The 19208-nt window shown below is 46.7% G+C and overlaps 1 protein-coding gene across 10 annotated transcripts in view; it reads left to right on the top strand.

Annotated features, from left to right (window-relative positions):
• The window catches only part of DENND2B (DENN domain containing 2B), a 287171-nt gene that overhangs the window by 154759 nt on the left and 113204 nt on the right, over positions 1–19208 (top strand). For 7 of the 10 annotated variants that reach the window (XM_054025169.1, XM_054025165.1, XM_054025170.1 and 4 more), the window contains one exon: positions 17459–18676. The exons of the other annotated variants lie outside the window; for them this stretch is intronic. In XM_054025169.1, coding sequence (XP_053881144.1) covers positions 17459–18676 — 1218 coding nt within the window. The remainder of the gene's footprint in view (positions 1–17458; positions 18677–19208) is intronic. 10 annotated transcript variants of the gene reach the window in all.

Genomic DNA, 19208 nt, shown 5'->3' with positions numbered 1-19208 from the left:
TACTGTGTAGTCTGTCTTTCTATGTGTGTCCCTATGAATTGTTCTGTTCTAAGTAGCTGTCTTATTATGCAAAATTACTTTTAACTTTGGAATTTCTTTTGTTTTCCTTTTTGGCTCAAAGTCAGAGTCAGCCCTGGAAGAGGAAGTTATCCAAAGGGTGTGTTGTCAGGGAGTCTGATATATATGCCTGTTAAGCTCTCAAAAGCAGCAATTGGCCTTTGGCGGAGCAAGATTGTTTTGCCACTTGCATCATTTCCATTTCAGAGAAATGACAAGATACGACAAGTTTTACCTTTTTGCTGCATGAACAAGTCAAAACAGCTTGAAAACAACCTTATGACACTAGTCCCACCTTTGGGTGAGAAAAGTTCACATCCTGTACTCATAATAAACTGTCTTATTTAGATTTAAGTTTTAATGAACTGTAGTACATATTAATCTATTTGAGGTATTTATAGAATGGCAGTAGTCTATATTATCTGGCTGAATGTCTGAACATTGTAATATGGATGTTTAGCTGTCAAACCAAATAGATGTAAGGCCTGGTTCTCAGTTGCACTGAGGTTTCTGAACAATTACCCAAATCCTCAGGCCCCTTTACACAGCCAGTGTAAGGTGTTTTAGTGTAAATGAGGATTCAAGCCATCTTCTTTGATATGGTATACACAGGTTTGTGAATATAGCAGTCGTTTCAAATGTAGAAAGTCACTGGTATCTGTAAATAAACTGTACAGATTCAAAATATCTGCAACAAGTAGGTTCCTACTGGTGCTTTCCAAATGCCCAGCAGGAACCTTACAAGGCACACAGATGACTTCTGGTTATGTGTTTGGCACTCAGACTAAATGTGACTGCCTGGGGTTAGACTATGCAGTGTCGTTGTAGCTGTGTTGGCCCCAGGATATTAGAGACAAGGTGGGTGAGGTAATATATTTTATTGGACCAACTTCTGTTGGTGAGAGAGACGAACTTTCAAGTTTACACACAGCTCTTCTTCAGGGCTGGGAAACGTACTCTGAGGCCTTGGCTACACTTGCAGATGTACAGCGCTGAGTGTTAAACCTGACTTTGTGCAGCTGAGTAGGGAAAGCGCTGTAGTCTGTCCACACTGACAGCTGCCCAGCGCACTGTCGTGGCCACATTTGCAGCAATTGCAGCGCTATTGGGAGCGGTGCATTATGGGCAGCTATCCCACAGAGCATCTTTTCCCATTCTGGCGCCGTGGGTTGTGGGAAGGGGGCGTGGGTGCGGGGGATTCTGGGTCCTGTCCCAATGCCCTGTGATGCATCGCTTCGCATCCCAGAAATCCCTTTGTTTCCGTCCACCTTTGGTGCCATCTTTCAACGGTTTCTGTGCAGCGCGATCTGTCTGCAGGAAATGGAGTCCGAACTGCTGAGGCGTATGCTGACAAGTCTCGCCAGCATGTCACGTTTGGCTGTCGAACTATTCCTTAAGGTCCAAAGTGAGAGTGAGGGTGAGGAGTCCGACGATGCTATCAAGCCGCGTAATGCATACGACACGAAATTGCTTGTGGCATTTATGGTCATGCTCAGCACCGTGGAACACCGCTTTTGGGCTCGGGAAACAAGCACCGAGTGGTGGGATCACATCTTCATGGAAGGCTGGGATGACGAGCAGTGGCTGCAGAACTTTTGGATGAGAAAAGCCACTTTCATGGGACTGTGTGAGACGCTTGCCCCCACCCTGCGGTGCAAGGACACGAGATTGAGAGCTGCCCTGCCAGTGGAGAAGTGGGTGGCTACTGCAATCTGGAAGCTGGCAACTCCAGACAGCTACCGGTCAGTCGCAAACCAGTTTGGAGTGGGAAAGTCGACCATTGGAATCGTGTTGATGCAAGTTTGCAAGGCCATTAATCGCATCCTACTCAGAAGAACCGGGACTCTGGGTAACGTGCAGGAAATAGCGGATGGCTTTGCACAAATAGGGTTCCCTAACTGTGGAGGGGCGATAGATGGGATGCACATTCCTATTCTGGCACCGCCCCACCTAGGATCTGAGTACATTAATCAGAAGGGGTATTTCTCTATGGTTCTCCAGGCGCTTGTGGATCACCGTGGGCGTTTCATTGACATTAACACAGGCTGGCCCAGAAAGGTGCATGTCGCACGCATCTTTCGGAACACTTGACTGTTCAGGAAGATGCAGGCTGGGACTTTTTTTCCAGAGCGGAAGATCACGGTAGGGGAAGTTGAAATGCCCATTGTGACCCTTGGAGATCCCGCTTACCCGTTAATGCCGTGGCTCATGAAACCCTACACAGGGAGCCTTGACAGCAGCAAGGAACGGTTCAACTACAGGCTGAGCTGCTGCCGAATGACTGTGGAGTGTGCCTTGGGCTGTTTAAAGGGCCGCTGGCGATCTCTGTATGGGAAGCTGGACTTGGCCGAAAACAGCATCCCTGCGGTTATATCCGCGTGCTGTGCCCTCCATAATATTTGTGGAGGGAAGGGTGAAAGCTTCACTTAGGCATGGACCTCCAAGGTTCAACACTTGTAGGCTGAATTTGCACAGCCAGAGAGCAGGGCTATTACAGGGGCCCAGCGCGGGGCTGCAAGGATTAGGGATGTCTTGAGGGAGCAATTTGAGGCTGAAAACCAGCAGTGATATCCGGTGCCCTGCACGGGAGTGAAGTGCAGTAGTTCCAATCTTTAGGAATCAGTGTCTGCTTAGCAGACAAGCAGACTTGCGGTGCCTGTTTATTTCCTGGGCTAAGGAGTCTTTTTACTTTATGCAATAATAAAGAATGTTTTCAAAGCCAAAGAATCCATTTATTGAAAAGAAACAAAGGGGTGGAGGGGGAACAGTACAATCACAGATTCGCGTATGTCCTGTATGGTGTGCTGTGCAGTGAGTGCTGCATTTCAGGACAGCTATACTGCATGGTGATGGGGGTTGAGTTCAGAGGGTAAGGGTCATGGTTTTCAGGGCTGGGTGGTGAAGATAATGGTGTTGGAGGCAGCGGGTGGCGTGAAGAACATGGAAGTTGGGGAAAGTGGATTGGAGGTGACAGTGGGGTACAACGGAAAGAGTTTTGGGACAAGGGCTGTGGGGGGGGGTGGCGTTTGCGGTACTCCTCCTCTTTCTGCATGGCTACCAGCTCCTGGACAGCATCTGCTTGGCGCTCCAGGATGCTTATGAGCCGATCGGTGCTTTGCCGCCGGTGCGGTGCATTTTCCTGGCGGATCCTGCTTTCTCTCTCCCTCCAGTTCTGTGCTTTCTCATTCTCTTTAATAGATTGCCGCATCACTTCTTGCAGCATGTCATCTTTGCTTTTTCGCGGTGTCTTCCTGGGTCTTTGCAGTCTCTGAGCAGGCGATAAGAGGGAAGGCTGAGGTCTCAAGGTTGATGCAGCTGTATAGGAAAAATGCAACATTTAACAGAGGCAGCATTGTTTATACCAGACAGAGTAATAATGCCCCCCGCACTTAAGGAGTAGAAAACACAGAGGGTCTACACAATAGCATAATTTTCCCGCCCGGAACAGAGCACACACTTCCCACGGGAGCCTCAAAATGGTGAGTAAGGGGGACTGATTGTTTCAGGGCTGCACTGTCCTTTAGGTTTCTGTGCCTTGGGGAGACCCAACAGCTTCAGGGGGCACCTACACTGAACACTGTCCCAACATTTTCCACAGGAGTTCGTCCTGGACGATAGCTCGCTGCCGAGGGTGACCTGGGAAGCGAGGAAGGGTCTTCTACTGCAATGCGGCTTCCGCCCTGGCCCATATGCAGCTTGCCTGTGTGCAGCAATGCTCTCCCCGCCCCTCATGGCACAGTGGCGTGGACACGTTAGCCTGGCTGGGACAAGGACCACGGTGGCTCTCCCGATAAACCTGCGCAAGCACATTGCACATGTTCTGGATGAGACATTCGAGGAGATTACCGAGGCCGATTACCGCGATGTGATAAACCACATCAATGCACTATTCCGCATCTAGGCATGCATGCCTAACCCTCCTCTCCAATAGAGCCCGCACCGAAAAAATTCCTTCCTGAAAAAAAACCCCGCTTACCGGGAACCTGCTCTTCAGTTTGTCCTCCACCAAGTACCGGCCACTGTGACTGGCTACCTTCCTCCTGGCTCGAGAAGAGCTCCTGGCTGCATGGCTCCAGGGATTCCGGGGTGTCTCCATCCGGCCCACCACCATCACTCCCGTTTTCCTCCTCCCCCCCCCCCCCCCGGCTCTGAAGTGTCCATGGTGGTGCTCGGAGTGGAGGTGGGGTTAACCCCAAGTATCGCATCCAGTTATTTGTAGAATCGGCAGGTCGCAGGGGGAGCACCCGAGCGGCTGTTTGCGTCGCGGGCTTTGCGGTAGGCACTCCGCAGCTCCTTCACTTTAATCCTGCACTGCAGGGCGTCCCGGTCATGGCCCCTTTCCATCATGTCCTTTGATACCTTCCCGAAGGTATCGTAATTCCTACGGCTGGAGCGCAGCTGGGACTGTACAGCTTCCTCCCCCCAAACACTGATGAGGTCAAGCAACTCGCTATTGCTCCATGCTGGGGCTCGCTTGGCGCGGGGAGGCATGGGTCACCTGGAAAGATTCGCTGATAGCACTCCACACCACGCCGGGCTGAGCAAACAGGAAGGAGATTTTTAAAATTCGCGGGGAATGTAAAGGGTTGGCCTCATGGTTGGTTACCTGAGGCCAGGGCAGTAGAGTTTGAACTGATGACCAGAGTGGCTAGAACAGGCGTTGTGGGATACTGCCAAATAATTCTGGAGGCCATTCACAGCGCATTGGGCGGCCACACTGGCGCCGCAGCACTGCAGCGGCAGCGCAATACTCACTATTCCTCTCAGAGTGGTGGAGTACATGCAGCGCTGCAACCACGGCGATACAGCACTGCCAATGCCTTGCCAGTGTGGACGGGGAGTGAGTTACAGCACTGGGGGAGCCTTTACAGCGCTGTAACTCGCAAGTGTAGCCAAGGCCAGAGTGTCACAGCTAAATAGAAGTTGGGACATATTGTTTAGCATAAGTAGTTAACACATATTTCAAAAGACCATTCAAGAACTGAATTTTGTTCCCTCCACAGTCAACATCACTGCCATAGAATGAAGGTGCCAGGGAACTTGCCCATGGAGACATAAAGGTGGTGGAGATAAAAGGAGAACAGTGTGAGATGCAAATAATGTTGAAATTTTGTTATGGATCTTCTCTATCTAATGGATTTGTCTCATAACCCATCTCAAAGGCAGCCACTAGTGTATGGTGTGTTTGATAGTTAGCTGAAAGAAGCCTGCTTTTAGTTTTCAGAGGGAAGGACTGGGGGAAGTCACTCATAGCTCTTCTGGAGATACAGAGAGAAAATTATTCACTGGCATGAATATTCCTCTACAGTAGGCTCATTGCTTCAGTCACAATGTATTTCTCTTTCAAGCACCCAAATTCTTCTTTGCAGCTAGGCTTAGGAGACCTATTTTTACTAGTGTGGATGGAGGCAGGTTGTAACATAATGGCACTCACCAATGGTAACTCCTGTTTGTGTTCTTTTAGGTCTTATTTTTATAACATTGTTGATTGGTATTGTAAGCTTTTACAAGCATGTGTTTGGCTCTGACCCCTAGACTGTTTTTCAGGAGGTGTTCATTTGCTGGACAATTTCCTAGCCATGGTGTCCATAGCAGAGGGAGACTATATCTGCAACATGACATCCCACTAAATGAGCTTTGACTTAACTTCTTAGTATTTGCTCTTTTAACAAGTTCTTAGTTCTCTAGCTACAGGGCCGGCTCTGGCTTTTTTGCCGCTCCAGGCAAAAAAGCCTCCCGCCGCCCCCCGGCACCCCTCCCCGCCCCAGCACGGCAGGGGAGGGCACAGAGCCCGGCCGCAGGCGCTCTCCCCGACCGGCCAGAGTGCTGGGGGGTGGGCGGCGAGTCTGCCGCGGCTCCGCTGGCGGCCGGAGCCCCAGGAGGAGGGCGGAGAGCCCGGCCCGGGCTCCGCTCTCCCCGGCAGCGAGCTGGCCGGAGCTCCACTCTCCCCGGCGGCCAGAGTGCCGGAGGGAGGGCGGAGAGCCTGCCGCAGCTCCGCTCTCCCCGGTGGCCAGAGTGCCGGAGGGAGGTCGGAGTGGCGGCCAGAGCACCGGGTGGAGGGCGGAGAGCCCGCCGCGGCTCCACTCTCCCCGGCGGCCAGAGTGCCGGGGGGAGGCCGGAGAGACCAGCCGGGGCTCCGCTCTCCCCAGCGGCCGGAGCCGGAGCACTGAGCCGCCCCCCTCCAGGTGCCGCCCCAAGCACAAGCTTGGTGGGCTGGTGCCTGGAGCCGGCCCTGTCTAGCTATCAGTACTAACAGTGCTAGGTTTTAGTCTGCAAGTTTAAAGGCTTTGCTGCTTAGCCTCTCTCTCCCACCTGTGCTGTCAAATTCCATGGTAGTTGTAGGGAAATCAATGATACATCAAACCATTTAAATTCAGTATTCCATTGACAACAGTGGAACATCATAATATATGTGGTACATTGGCACCAGTAGCAGATTAATACACTGTAGATTATTGTCAATGTAAAATCTTGTGAAGGAGTTGACATTTTCTTATAATGGGTCAGATTCTCACATCCTTATTCATGCTGAGTAGCACCTTATATCATAGGTAACCAATGGCAGAATCAGGTTTTGTAACCAGTTGGGTGCAGGGCTGCGAAGGATTTTGGGGGTCTGGGGCAAAATCTGAAACTAAGGCCCCCCCATCCTTCCAAAAAAATTATTCCTGAGGGAAGGCAGGGCGGGTGGGATTGTAGAGTGAACTGTCATGCGATCCCACGGGCCCAGCCCTGTGGGATAGGAGCTGCCACTGCTGGGTGAGTGCAGGGTGGACTCACTCTCCAACCCCATATGAAAATTCATGACTTACACGTCCTCTGAACTGGTGCCACTCATTCATGTCAAGGCCGCTGGGGGGACAGTCACCCTCCGTGCCTCTATTAAGGTAACCATGCTGAAATCAGAGGAGCTACCCATGGACTAAAGTGCTACTCAACTGGATTAAGGGCTGGTCTACTTTCATTGGCCTTGAGAGATGTAGTTAAGCCAACCTAACCCCTAGTGTACACAGCGCCAGGTCCATGGAAGAATACTTCTGTCGACCTAGCTACTGCCTCTCAGGAAAGTGGATTAACTATAGTGATGGGAAAACCCCTCCCGTGAGACATGTGTCTGACGAAGCGGGCATTCACCCACGAAAGCTTATGCTCCAATACATCTGTTAGTCTATAAGGTGCCACAGGACTCTTTGTCGCTTTTTACAGCTCCAGACTAGCACGGCCACCCCTCTGATACTCTCCTCCCATGAGAGTCTCCACTGCAGTGCTACATGGGCACAGCTGCAGCTATATGCCACTGGAGCATTTTCAGTGTAGACGTAGCCTAAGGAGCATGTTTCAGCTGGACGCATTCCCTGCCTCTCTGTCTGTGGGATTAGAAATTGACTTCCACATGATTTGAACCCATAATAAAGCCCAATTGTATTTTGGATGCAAGGGCAGTTCAGGGGCAGTTTTTTTGGTGACAGCTTATGCTTGCATGAGGGACAATGCTAGTCTGAAAATGTATCCCTAAGAATCTGATAAAATATATCGTCCACAATAAGAGGCTTATTTCACTTACCTTTCAACTGATTGGAGGCTTACATTAGATAGATAAAAGACTCAGACCATAGATAAGCTTATCTAACCACACACAATAGAAACCTAGAGATTTACGTTTTTTCCACCCGTCTGCTCATCCAGATAACCTCGTTGCACACCTCTTCTTCCTGTAAATCTGTACACATCAGCCTTATTTGCTCTGCTGCCAAACAGACTGACAAATGTAGTGCCAACAGAGGTGTGGACTTTCCCCCTTCACTGTAATGGAATGTTAATGTCGAATACGTGTTTTGACTTCTTACAGTCACGTTTTTAAGCAATCTCATAGAGAGCAGAAGCCCCCTGCTTCGGGCAATGAAACTGAATTATTAAACAGGGAATATCATGAGACTGTTTTAAAACTGTTAATTAATTACCAGGACACTTTATCTGATAAATATCCATAGTATTTATGAGATATATATCCTCAGGTGGTGTAAATCAGTGTAGCTTCAATGACTTCAGTGGAGCTATGCTGAGTTACACTAGCGGAGAATCTGGCCCCCATATTCTAAACCAGGGGTGGGCAAACTTTTTGGCCTGAGGGCCACATCTGGTTGGGGAAATTGCATGCAGGGCTATGAATGTAGGGCTGGGGCAGGGGGTGCGGGGTGTGTGTGGGGGGGGATGGTGTGCAGGAAGGGGCTCAGGGCAAGGGGCTGGGGTGCAGGAAGGGGTGTGGCGTGTATGAGGGGGCTCAGGGCAGGGGGTTGAGGTGCAGGAGGGGTGCAGCAGGGAGCTCAGGGCAGGGGGTTTGGGTGCAGGAGGGGTGCAGGAGGGGGCTCAGGGCAGGGGGTTGGGGTGCAGGAAGGATTTGGGGTGCTGGCTCTGGCCTTACCTTGAGCGGCTCCGTGTAGCAGTGGGGCGCAGTGAGGCTAAGGCAGGCTCCCTGCCTGCCCTGTCCCCGCGCCGCTCCCAAAAGCGGCCGGCTCCACGTCCCTGCAGCCCCTGGGAGAGAGGGAGCAGAGGGCTCTGTGCACTGCCCTCGCTTACGGGTACCTCCCCTGAAACTCCCATTGGCCGTGGTTTCCCAATGGCGGGGGGTGGGCTGTGGCTACAGGCGAGGGCAGCACACGGAGCCCCCCGCCCCCAGGGGCCGCAGGGATGTGGTGCCGTCCACTTCTGGGAGCAGGGACAGGGCAGGCAGGGAGCCTGCCTTAGCCCCGCTGCGCCACGGGGGTGGCAATCCCGCGGGCCGGATCCAAAGCCCTGACAGGCCGAATCCAGCCCATGGGCCGTCGTTTGTCCACCCCTGTTCTAGACAGTACAGCATATGGATATACAGTCTTCAAATGTTTCTCTACTTGAACTCCTTCCCACACTGTGAATGCAGTAAAAGAGTTATCGTGAGGGCTTGGGAGCCTTTTTTAAATTCTGTGCTCCACTGAATTTTGCAGCTTTGGGTAAAGTTGCTGAAGATTTTTCCTAGTATTTTCTACAGATCTCTGTAGATGCTGATTGGAACAATGATCTTTGTGGTAAGTCTCCATTCATGTGAACCAGGCCACGTGTGCTGAAATACGCTACTAGCCTGCTTAGGGTCCCAGCTGGTTCTGATTTTATTAGGGGTTGCTCTGATTTAGGTTAGGTTGCCTTGATACAGATGGCAAAATGCTCAGAGGAAAAGCCGGGATCAGCACAAAACCCGAATAAAATACTCGGCAGCAACCAAGCAGACATGAACCAATCTTGGGGGAGAAAAAACCCCACAGAACTAATGTGAACTTTCTAATGTAAACATTAGGCTGAAACAAAGGGATATTAACTACAGTAAACCAGGGAGGGACCCTTGCACTTTCACCACGCCCTTCATAGGTAAATGCCTTGCCCAGGTTGTGTACATGTTGAAAGGGAACATTTGCTGCATTATTGAGATCTAGAAACTATCTCACATTCGGGAAAGATAAAGGTATTTCAAACAGCTTCTCCTGACATGTTAGGGCTCACCCTCTTCCATAGAATTTAATCTCTGGAGTAATTTATGAAACTTCAGGGGAGCTACAGTGAGGCCTTGAAGTTGGTAGTGCTTAGTCCTGTGGTCAGAGCAGGGCACTGTGGATTAGGAATGCTGAGTTTTAGTCCCATCTTTGCAACTGACTCACCTTGCGTTCAGGGCAAGTCACTTAACCTCTCTGTGGCGGAATTTATTCACTAGTGTAGAATGTTGCTTAATAATAATGCTTATTTAATGTTTATAAAGCACTTGTAGATCCTTGGATGAAAACTGATACCTAAGTGTAAATTATTATTGTTACCAGCCATAATGTATCATCCTAATAAAACATAGGGACAGTTGCTTGGCCATCACACCGGCTGCTTTGCATTGCAGAAAGCTGACCTGAAAAGGCAGCAAGTCATTGAAAAGCCAGTGTATCAGGCCCTGCATCAGCCACACACAACCCCCAGTGTAGGAGATGTTCTGGGGTAGTCTGGAAGCAGAAGAGAACTGTGTTCCAAGCACATCTTGGCTAAACCAAAGATCAGGCCCATAGTACTGATTTAACACGTCAGATTGACAATGGAGCTAATACCCTTATTCCGTGCTGCATTGGAATATTATAACCTGATGTTCTTGGTTTGCTTAAAAAGTAATTTTCTATAGTTTTTTGTGAGTGTAGCAAGCATAAGTTAAAGTGCTTCTTTGTCAAAATGCTTTCAATAGTGTCCATGCACTCGGATCTCGATCCTACAAATATTGATGCAGGTGCTTAACTTTGCCACCATGAGTAGTCCCAATCCATGGTGGCTCATGCTAGTAAAGGTAAGGAGGTACGTAAAAAGTTGCAGGATCAGGGCCTAAGCAAGCGGTCTGACTCTTACTGGTTCCTTCATTATGCAGCACGAATACAATGGAATAAAGGTGGGGTATCTAATTTCATCATCATCTTTAACAAATCTCTCTGTGTATGCCAGGCATCTATACATTTTATTCCATACCCTGGTAAAAAAAATTGCTTTGAAATTTACATTGTAGTTTTCTAAGTATGGTCTGGGCTTTCCTCAATTGCTTGTTAGTGGTTTAAATGCTTCTCAGCTAAGGCAGAAGATTTTCAGATGGGAGAACATGGCAACTCATAGCAATTTGCTCTGTGAAATGCTGTTATTTCTGGAACAATGAGCAGAATTCCTGAGCAGGAAAGAAATATTCTCCTATGATTCTGTTCGAGTGAACCTTTAAGAAATTCAAATTTGATTCCATAATGTTGCGTTATGCTGTTTATACTTATTATTTTGAGGGATAATGATACGTCTTGTAAGACATTGTATGTATCATTCTGTATATAGAAAACTTCAATAAAAATATTGACTTGAAACAAAAATTATAATAAAGTTGTTTAATTATGTCTTTTTACAGTAATATCTATCTATCCTCCCATGGAAGTGGGTTTTTTTGGGGAAGAGCATTTATTCTGTGTAGTAAAATTTTGGGAGTATAATTGTACTGTTCCTTGACTCTGGTGGTCTTAGTAAATCACATAGTGCAGTCCTTGTCAGAATGCCTGAATCCCCGTGGGCAGGATTCTGCCTTCTATTCATGTTGAGTAGTACTACTGATTTTAAGTGGATGACTTGGAGAGTAAAGTACTGTTCAGTCTGAGTAAGTGTAGGGAAATCTGTTTGTGGGCCCTGCATCCTATGAGATGTGCACTTTAGAAGAGGTCTTTGAATAACAAGACAGTAACTCAGAGGCTTTGGTCACATTTTACTATTAGGATCTGTAGCAATTCAAAGACTCGCTGGCGCGGTGCCTCCAGCTGGTCATCCTGGGAATTAGGTCTTTCCAGCCTTCGGAGCACCACCTGTCGGCGGTGCTCTCACCTGCCTCAGGCCCCATGTCCCTTCCAGACCCCAGTGCCCTTTCCTCAGGGTTCTCCCCCCAGCAGTACCCCCACACTCTGGGTCTCCCCTCCCAGGGGAACCCCTAGGCACACCTTGCCTCAGTGGCTACTGCCAGTCATCATCTAGCCCCCTTTCCCTGGGGCAGACTGCAGTCTGTAATGGCCACTCATCAGGGTAGGACCTGCTGCCTTTGCCTATCCCCGGGCTGCCCCTCTGCAGCCCCAGTACCTTTTGGCCTTAAACAAGGCCTGCAGACTGAGGGTTTACCAGGCTGGAGCTCCCCAGCTCCCTTTGCCCTTCCCCAGCACTGCTCTGCTTCTGGTACCTTGCTCCCAGGCAGCTAGCCCTTCCCACTCCAGGGCTACAGTGAGACTCCTTCAGCTCCTGGCCCATAGCCCTCTTATCAGGGCCCTGACTGAGCTGGCCACACCTGTAGTCAGCTACTCCCTCAGCTGCTTTCACTCCTTTTCCCAGCCACAGCCCTCTCCAGGGCTGCTTTTAATCCCTGCCTACTGGAGTGGGGCAGCCACGCCACTACAGGATCTCATCTGTAATCTGGGGAAATAAAGAGGCTTTTATCTCACTGGTGGAGTTAGGGTGACCAGACAACAAGTGTCAAAAGTCGGGACAGGTGGTGGGGGATAATAGGCTTCTAGATAAGAAAAAGCCTCAAATATCGGGACTGTCCCTATAAAATCGGGACATCTGGTCACCCTAGGTGGAGTTACAGGGCCAAATCCTAAACTGGTATAAATCAATATAGTACCACTGAAGTTAATGGAGATGTGCTGATTTACACCAGCTGAGAGCTGGTCCTACTTTTTAAAATTGCAATTTTAGCTATATACTGATGTATAGCCTGAATCAGCCGGGGGGCTGATTTACACAATACCTTATGTGCCAAATTCTGCCCTCAGTTACATCCATTGAGCCTGATTCTCCACTCACTGCCACCACACTAACTCCACACTAGTGTAACTCATTGATTTCCACAGAGTTACTTCCATCACTGTAAATCAGGAATAAGACTGTGATTGGGCTTCGTGTGTAAAGTGTTCTACTACCTGGCTCTCCTTATAGCTTTGTGTTTTTGGTCAGCCATTCTTCAACTCATCTCTACTTTCCACCATCTAGTCTGCTTTGGGAAAGGCTTGAGAATCTGCCATTCTGTTGTGTGATCTTCAGCCAGGAAGTGTTAACAGTGCCAGGATTGTTTTGTAACATTACAAATGCTTAGCCATAGGGGGGAGGGATAGCTCAGTGGTTTGAGCATTGGCCTGTAAAATCCAGGGTTATGAGTTCAGTCCTTGAGGGGGCCACTTAGGGATCTGGGGCAAAATCAGTACTTGGTCCTTCTAGTGAAGGCAGTGGGCTAGATTTAATGACCTTTCAGGGTCCCTTCCAGTTCTATGAGATAGGTATATCTCCGTATATATTTCAAAAATGACTTTTATTCTAAAGGCCTGGTCTTGCACCATTAAAGTTAATGGGAGTTTTGCCACTGAACTCAATGGGTGCAAGATCAAGCCCTAACAGATAATTTAAACAATAACTTTGCTATGGAAAAAAAAAAACTAGTGCTTTTGTTTATGTATTAATATATTTTATGGAGAAAAACTTTGCGTTGCATGCGGATCATGCAAATAAGGCCTTTTCTCCCTGCCGATTCAATAAACCTCTTCACAAGAGTGAAACAACTCAAAAGATGTTCCTGAGACTATAAACTGGTCAGGGAACATTCCTAACAGTAACATATAAATACACCTCTACCCCGATATAACGTGACCCGATATAACACGAATTCGGCTATAACGCAGTAAAGCAGTGCTCTGGGGGGAGGTGGGGGTGCACACTCCGGCGGATCAAAGCAAGTTCGATATAACGCAGTAAGATTTTTTGGCTCCTGAGGACAGCGTTATATCGGGGTAGAGGTGTATTATGAATGAAAACATCAGTAGCGTTCAATGCAGAACAAAACGTTAAAGCAGTGGTTTTCAACCTGTGGTCCGCGGACTTCTGTGGGTCTGCAGACGATGTCTAGTGGGTCTGTGAATGGAAACAAAGTTTCAGATCCCAGAAAAGGCATTCCATTTTTCTGATCAATTAAAAGTATGTGAATATCCCCACTTATAGGTCAAACCCGGAAGCCCACAGTTTAGTGCCCTTCTCACGCTGCATAAATGATGGGCCGAGCATGTGCAACATTTATAGTTGAATTCTGTTCAGTCCGTTTTCAGTCTAAGACGGGGTAGTCAATGATTTTTTGTCAAGGTCCAAATTTATTTTCAAGGCATAGTCAAGGTCAAGAGAAAAATACAGTAACGATAATGAGTAAATAAAAAGATTTCGGAGTCCGTTCAAAAGCATCTGGCGGTCCAGATTTTGCCCGCGGTCCGCCTAATGGTCTAAGACCTATGGTAGGGCTCTGCGGACCACAGGTTGAATTTCCAAAGGGACCATTTGAAATTTGTTAGGGATCCGCAAATGAAAAAAGGTTGAAAACCACTGTGTTAGAACGTTTTAATGCAGTTTCGGGTTAGCTATTGCAGTCAGAGGGCAGCACTCCACAAAAGCTCAGGAGAGCAATAAACCCTCTTCAGTTGTTACCTGTTCTCTTTATTATTTTGTTCTTTGTACATTTGTTTTTATCCTGTATCTTTTTAATAAATAAAATAAAAAATAGATTACAAATGCATTCACGTGAACAAAAAACCCAATCCTACTGTCCCAGGAAACAAATACGTTAGCATATACAAACACTAATATCAAGCACTATATATCAAGGCACTATGATACAGTCAGTGCCAGCCATTTGGAGAACTGTGGACTAGTAATTTGAACATAGGACTGGGAACCAGGAACTCAAAATTCTAATCCTGGCATTCTCTGCTTGCAGCTTTAGGATCTCTGCCTCACTTTTCCCCATCTGTAAAATGGAGCTAATGTAATTTACCTACTTCAGAAGTGTTCTTATTTATGGTGGTGGAAATGTTAAATGATACATTTTATTATTTTCATATGGACTATAACAAGTGAAACCACTGAAATAGGAGGCTAATAAACTATCTCATAAAAGAAAACCCAATGTACTATTAGTAACAACTTCCTAAAATTGACTCAAAGAATCTATATGCTGCTCTATTAGACTGTAAATTCTGTGGCTAGGGTTGCCATTTATTAAATGTTTGTATAGCACCTCGCACAAAGGGACTCTGGTTTGGTTGACCTCTAGGAACTACCACAATACAAATGTTTAATAATAATAATCTTCATAATCAGGAAAACTATCTTCTATTTAATGCAGCAAGGGAGAGGCAGGATTACATGAAAATCCTTTCAAAAACAACACAGCGAAGGCAATGATTAAAATATTTTCCATTAAACAGAAAAGTCAAAGACAGGCAGAGGATTATCAGGATAATCTCACTAGCTCCAATATCTAACTGCTAATCTGACCCCAGTTACTCTGCACTTTATTCCTGCTATTGTGAGTTTAATTTATCATTTGAGTTTAATGCTTTCATTTAACAGAAAAGTCCCCTCTTGATTTGTAACTCAGTGTTCCCACTCTAGAGAAGAAGGATAATCTTGAGGAGGGAAGAAAATCTTAATGTGCCCCTCCATGGGTCACGGACTCCAGATGGACATTTTGCAGCTGAATCCCAATTGGGGATCTGGCTAACACACATCTTAAATCAGCAGCGACACAGACTGTGGACGTTAGGCATAAATGGCTCCATTTGGTCCAGGATGTTCTTGTTACGTTCAGACAAATGGCAGACTACCTCTGCAGCAGGGGAAATGGCCTTCTGGAGAACATCATTCGAAACCCCAGCAAGTTGAGTCAGCATTAAAGATGAAATGAATAACATGACTTGGCAGTATAAAACCGAAGGGGGGAGAGGGGGAAGGGAATCAAGATTCAGAACCATGCATGTCCTTTGGAAGCCTGAGAAGACAGATTCAGGAAATGTCTTCATGACCTACAATGGTTGAAAGGGCTGCTGGTTCAGAAGGATTCTATGGAACATTCCATTATAAATTCAACTTTGAGACAAGCTGCCAAAAATACTAAACCTGCTACCACATGGTTGCTCCCGATCTTCTGGGATTTCTTGTCTACAAAGAAACATGTTTTGTGAAGCTATACAGAATAGCAGCGAATTTGACTTTCTGTTCTAGGGCTCAGAATTACACACTTATACCCCGATACTACCATTACTGTCATGAAGACAAAACTCAACTGCACCTAACCAGCAACTGGTGAATGATTTGTCATTGCTCTATGGGGCAAAGAATGCAATTCCTCTTGGAGGACACATTTTTTTTTTTTTGAAATGCGGAAGAAGAAAATAAAACTCATCTAGTCAAAGAGGTCTGCAACTTCTGTGCCAAAGAGATGTGATCCCGCACAGGACACTGAAAAAGAGTTAAGTTGCTTTTGGTGATACTTTGTTGTTATTCTCTGACCTGAGCTTTTATTGTACTTCTGAGTTTTTGCTTGCAAGGCAGCATTAACTCTGGGAAACTGGGATGAGATCTAACAACTTCTTGTTGTTGTATTTCTGATTCACTGGAATGTTTCTGAAGGAATAAGAATCTCATGTCTCAAGCTAAGCTCTGCAGTTCTGTGCAGTGATTGTTTCAGTACTCTGGATTTCTGACCAATGTGTAGGACTTGATCAGGATCCACACTGTAAGTATGGGCTGCCCATTAAGGGTGGAGACTACTGAGAAGCAGGGATCTTCCAAACTGTTTCTGCCCTGGTAATGTCTGAGTTGTATGGCTCACATGGTTCTTCGCTTTTATCTAAATAGATCTTCCATTTGGATTTTACGTATAGAGAGCGGGTTAAATTAAAACTGCCCACATTCTCCTTACAATACAAAATCAGCTTCAGATGTAAGGAGATATGTTTTTTCCCTTCCCTTTAATTACTGTTTAGAACTGAAAGGGTTTCTAAGGCTGACTGTTGAAAGAGTTGTGATTAATTTGGTGGTATATTTTATGTGTGTTTTGTGACAGGAGACTTACAACCCTGTTTTTGACATGGTTTTGGCTAAATTTTCATATTGCTGCTATATTACTGATTTGTGAGTGTCTTGCTGTTCTTTTTTGAAGCTCTTTGTAACAGTTTGCAAAAGTTTGATAAAATATAACTGGGTAGTAACAATGGTGCATTCTGCAAGCCGTGACAAAAGTGTGTCTTTAAAGGTCCTGATAATTTAGAAAAGGAATTGCTGAGAGATTTTTGGATTTTTTTATACTTTTTAGAATTAACCCTTTTTTTCCCCCCAACAGCAATACTTTTTTTGATAAGGCATTATTTGTTCTTCCTGATAAAGATCACTAAATTTCATCTGTTGGCCTCTGTCAGTCCAAAGACAAAACAGGTCTTTCTTTTGCCATTTTAATTTGATTTTGCATATAAATTTGTACTTGCTTAAAAATATTGTAATGGTATTATACTGTGGACATCCTGAGATAAAAACATATATATTTTAATTGATTTGCTCACTGTTTCCAAGGTCTAAGCTATTTTCCTTATGTAAGCTTCCCTGATTCTTGCTTCAGTGGGAGTCTTCTTCGATGTAGTATTGTCTTCCTGCCAAGAGACCGCAATCTCTCAGAGGCCAATGGATCTATGCTGATTTATAGCAGCTGAGGATCTGCCCCACTGTCTCTGTGGAGATGCCTTCAAGGCAATGGCTTGATATGCAGCTGACAGCTATACTCAGATGGAGCAACCTCAGTAAATCCTGGGCAAAAGGGCGGAAAGTTGGTTTTGGAAATGCCAGTTCTTTGCAAGTTGCTACTCCCTGTAATTTTGCAGTTGGACAGCATTTAGTTGCCCTCTGAGGATGATATTTGCTGTTGCGTGATTTGCATACGTAGTCCTGTTTACTTGTAGAGAAGAGATTAGCTATTAACCTTAGTTTTCAAGAGAGCTGATTTTTATTTTCTTTTTGTTTCCAGGTGTCAGTCAGTCTCTCCGCCTCCTCTTTTGTCCCCACCCAGAAGCCCAGCCTATCCCCTCAGTGACAGTGAGGAGTCCTGCCGGTCCACCAAGTTCACCAAAGTTTCCAATTCCAGGCTGCTCCTCAAGGACTGGAGCAGCCGGGGGTCTGCGCTGAGAGGCACCTCCGGGCTCCCCTTAGACACGGACTCTCCAAACCACTCTCTAAAAGCTGTGAGCGTTGGCTCCTTGGATAAAAGGCTGTCTGTTTGTAAGGCTGAGGACCAAAAAGAAACCCCCAAGGAGACTCAGGATGGGGATGGAATAGGGAGCCGTCAGCTCACCCGGAGCACTCTCACCTTGGGAACTGCAACCAATTTACGGAACATCTCTCTCAGCAGGGCAAGCATCCACTCCCAGGCACTGGACATCAGGCAGAAGATTACAGAATGGGAGTGCCGCAAGCAGCTTTCTCCCAGGATGAGCACACGCGTGGACAAGAGGGACTTCGGGGACAGATCTGGCAGTGAGGGCTGCCCTAGCATATTGCCCTCTCCTTGCAGTGAGAAGACTTTTGATTTTAAAGGATTCCGGAGAATGAGCAGAACATTTTCCGAGTGCTCCTACCCAGAAACAGAGGAGGAGGAGCTCCCGGACAGAGATTCCTGCCATAGGTTGGAAAAGAGACCAAGTAGGAGCGAGGCTCCTTCCAATGCTTTCTTCAAAGGGCATGTCAGAAAAGAGACTTCTGCCGTGCTAAACAGAATACAGAAGATTGAACAGGCATTAAAAGAACAGCCTGGCAGGGGTCTCCCTCAGTTGCCAAGTAGCTGCTATAGTGTTGACAGAGGGAGGAAAAAGTCCATGACGTTGGGTACTGTGGAAGGTTTGAGTGAGAACGTGAACGATAGCAAAGGAGGGACTGTTAGTGTTGGGAGGGATCCAGAAACACCTACTGAGACTGAAAAAAGTAATAAAACGAAACAAGGGGCTACCACAGATTCTGGTAGCCCTAAGTTGCTCCCTGAGAGCCCAGCTAACACAGCAGTGAACCCTGTCCCCAAACCCAAACGCACCTTTGAATATGAAGCTGATAAGAACCACAAGAGTAAACCAAGCAATGGTCTACCTCCTTCTCCTACACCTGCTGCTCCTCCCCCTCTCCCATCCACCCCTGCTCCCCCCGTGACCAGGAGACAGAAGAAAGAGTCACGCTTTCACAGAAAGTCCCAAAATAGGTAAAATCTGGGGAAATGTATTGCACATGATATTAAAATAAATGTAGAGTGATTTGTGAATAACAAGATTCTTCTCCCTCCTAATACAATGCTTTTGGCCCAAGAAAAGCAAGAAGTCTTTGATACTGGCTTGAGCTCTATTATCAGAGTGCACTGATTGGATGTCAACCTGGTCCATTACCTTTGTTTTATTACAGTTTTGAAGACAACTGGAATTCTCCTACTAGGAAATCTGGATCCACTGGGGGAGCCTTTGTGTCTGCTCCACAACTGCTGAAGGTCATCTGTGTCAATCTGGCATAAATACCTTACTCTAGATCTTTAGTGAAGCATAATTTCATTATCTTCTTAACTCTTGTAATACAACCATTATCATTCTATCAGTGTCCTTGTTGTGTGAGTGTGTTAACCTCAAAGCACATCAATAGGGGATGCATTTGCATCTGAAGGTTGCAAACACAGTAAACATGCCAGTTAGGTGGGATGTTGTTGTCTGTTTCATTCCGTTCTTGGAATTGTCAGTCCTAAATGA

The sequence above is a fragment of the Malaclemys terrapin genome, chromosome 4 (assembly GCF_027887155.1).
Source record: "Malaclemys terrapin pileata isolate rMalTer1 chromosome 4, rMalTer1.hap1, whole genome shotgun sequence".
NCBI classification, from domain to species: Eukaryota; Metazoa; Chordata; order Testudines; family Emydidae; genus Malaclemys; species Malaclemys terrapin.
Note: the sequence above shows the minus strand (reverse complement) of the source record. Positions and strands in the feature narration are given on the sequence as shown.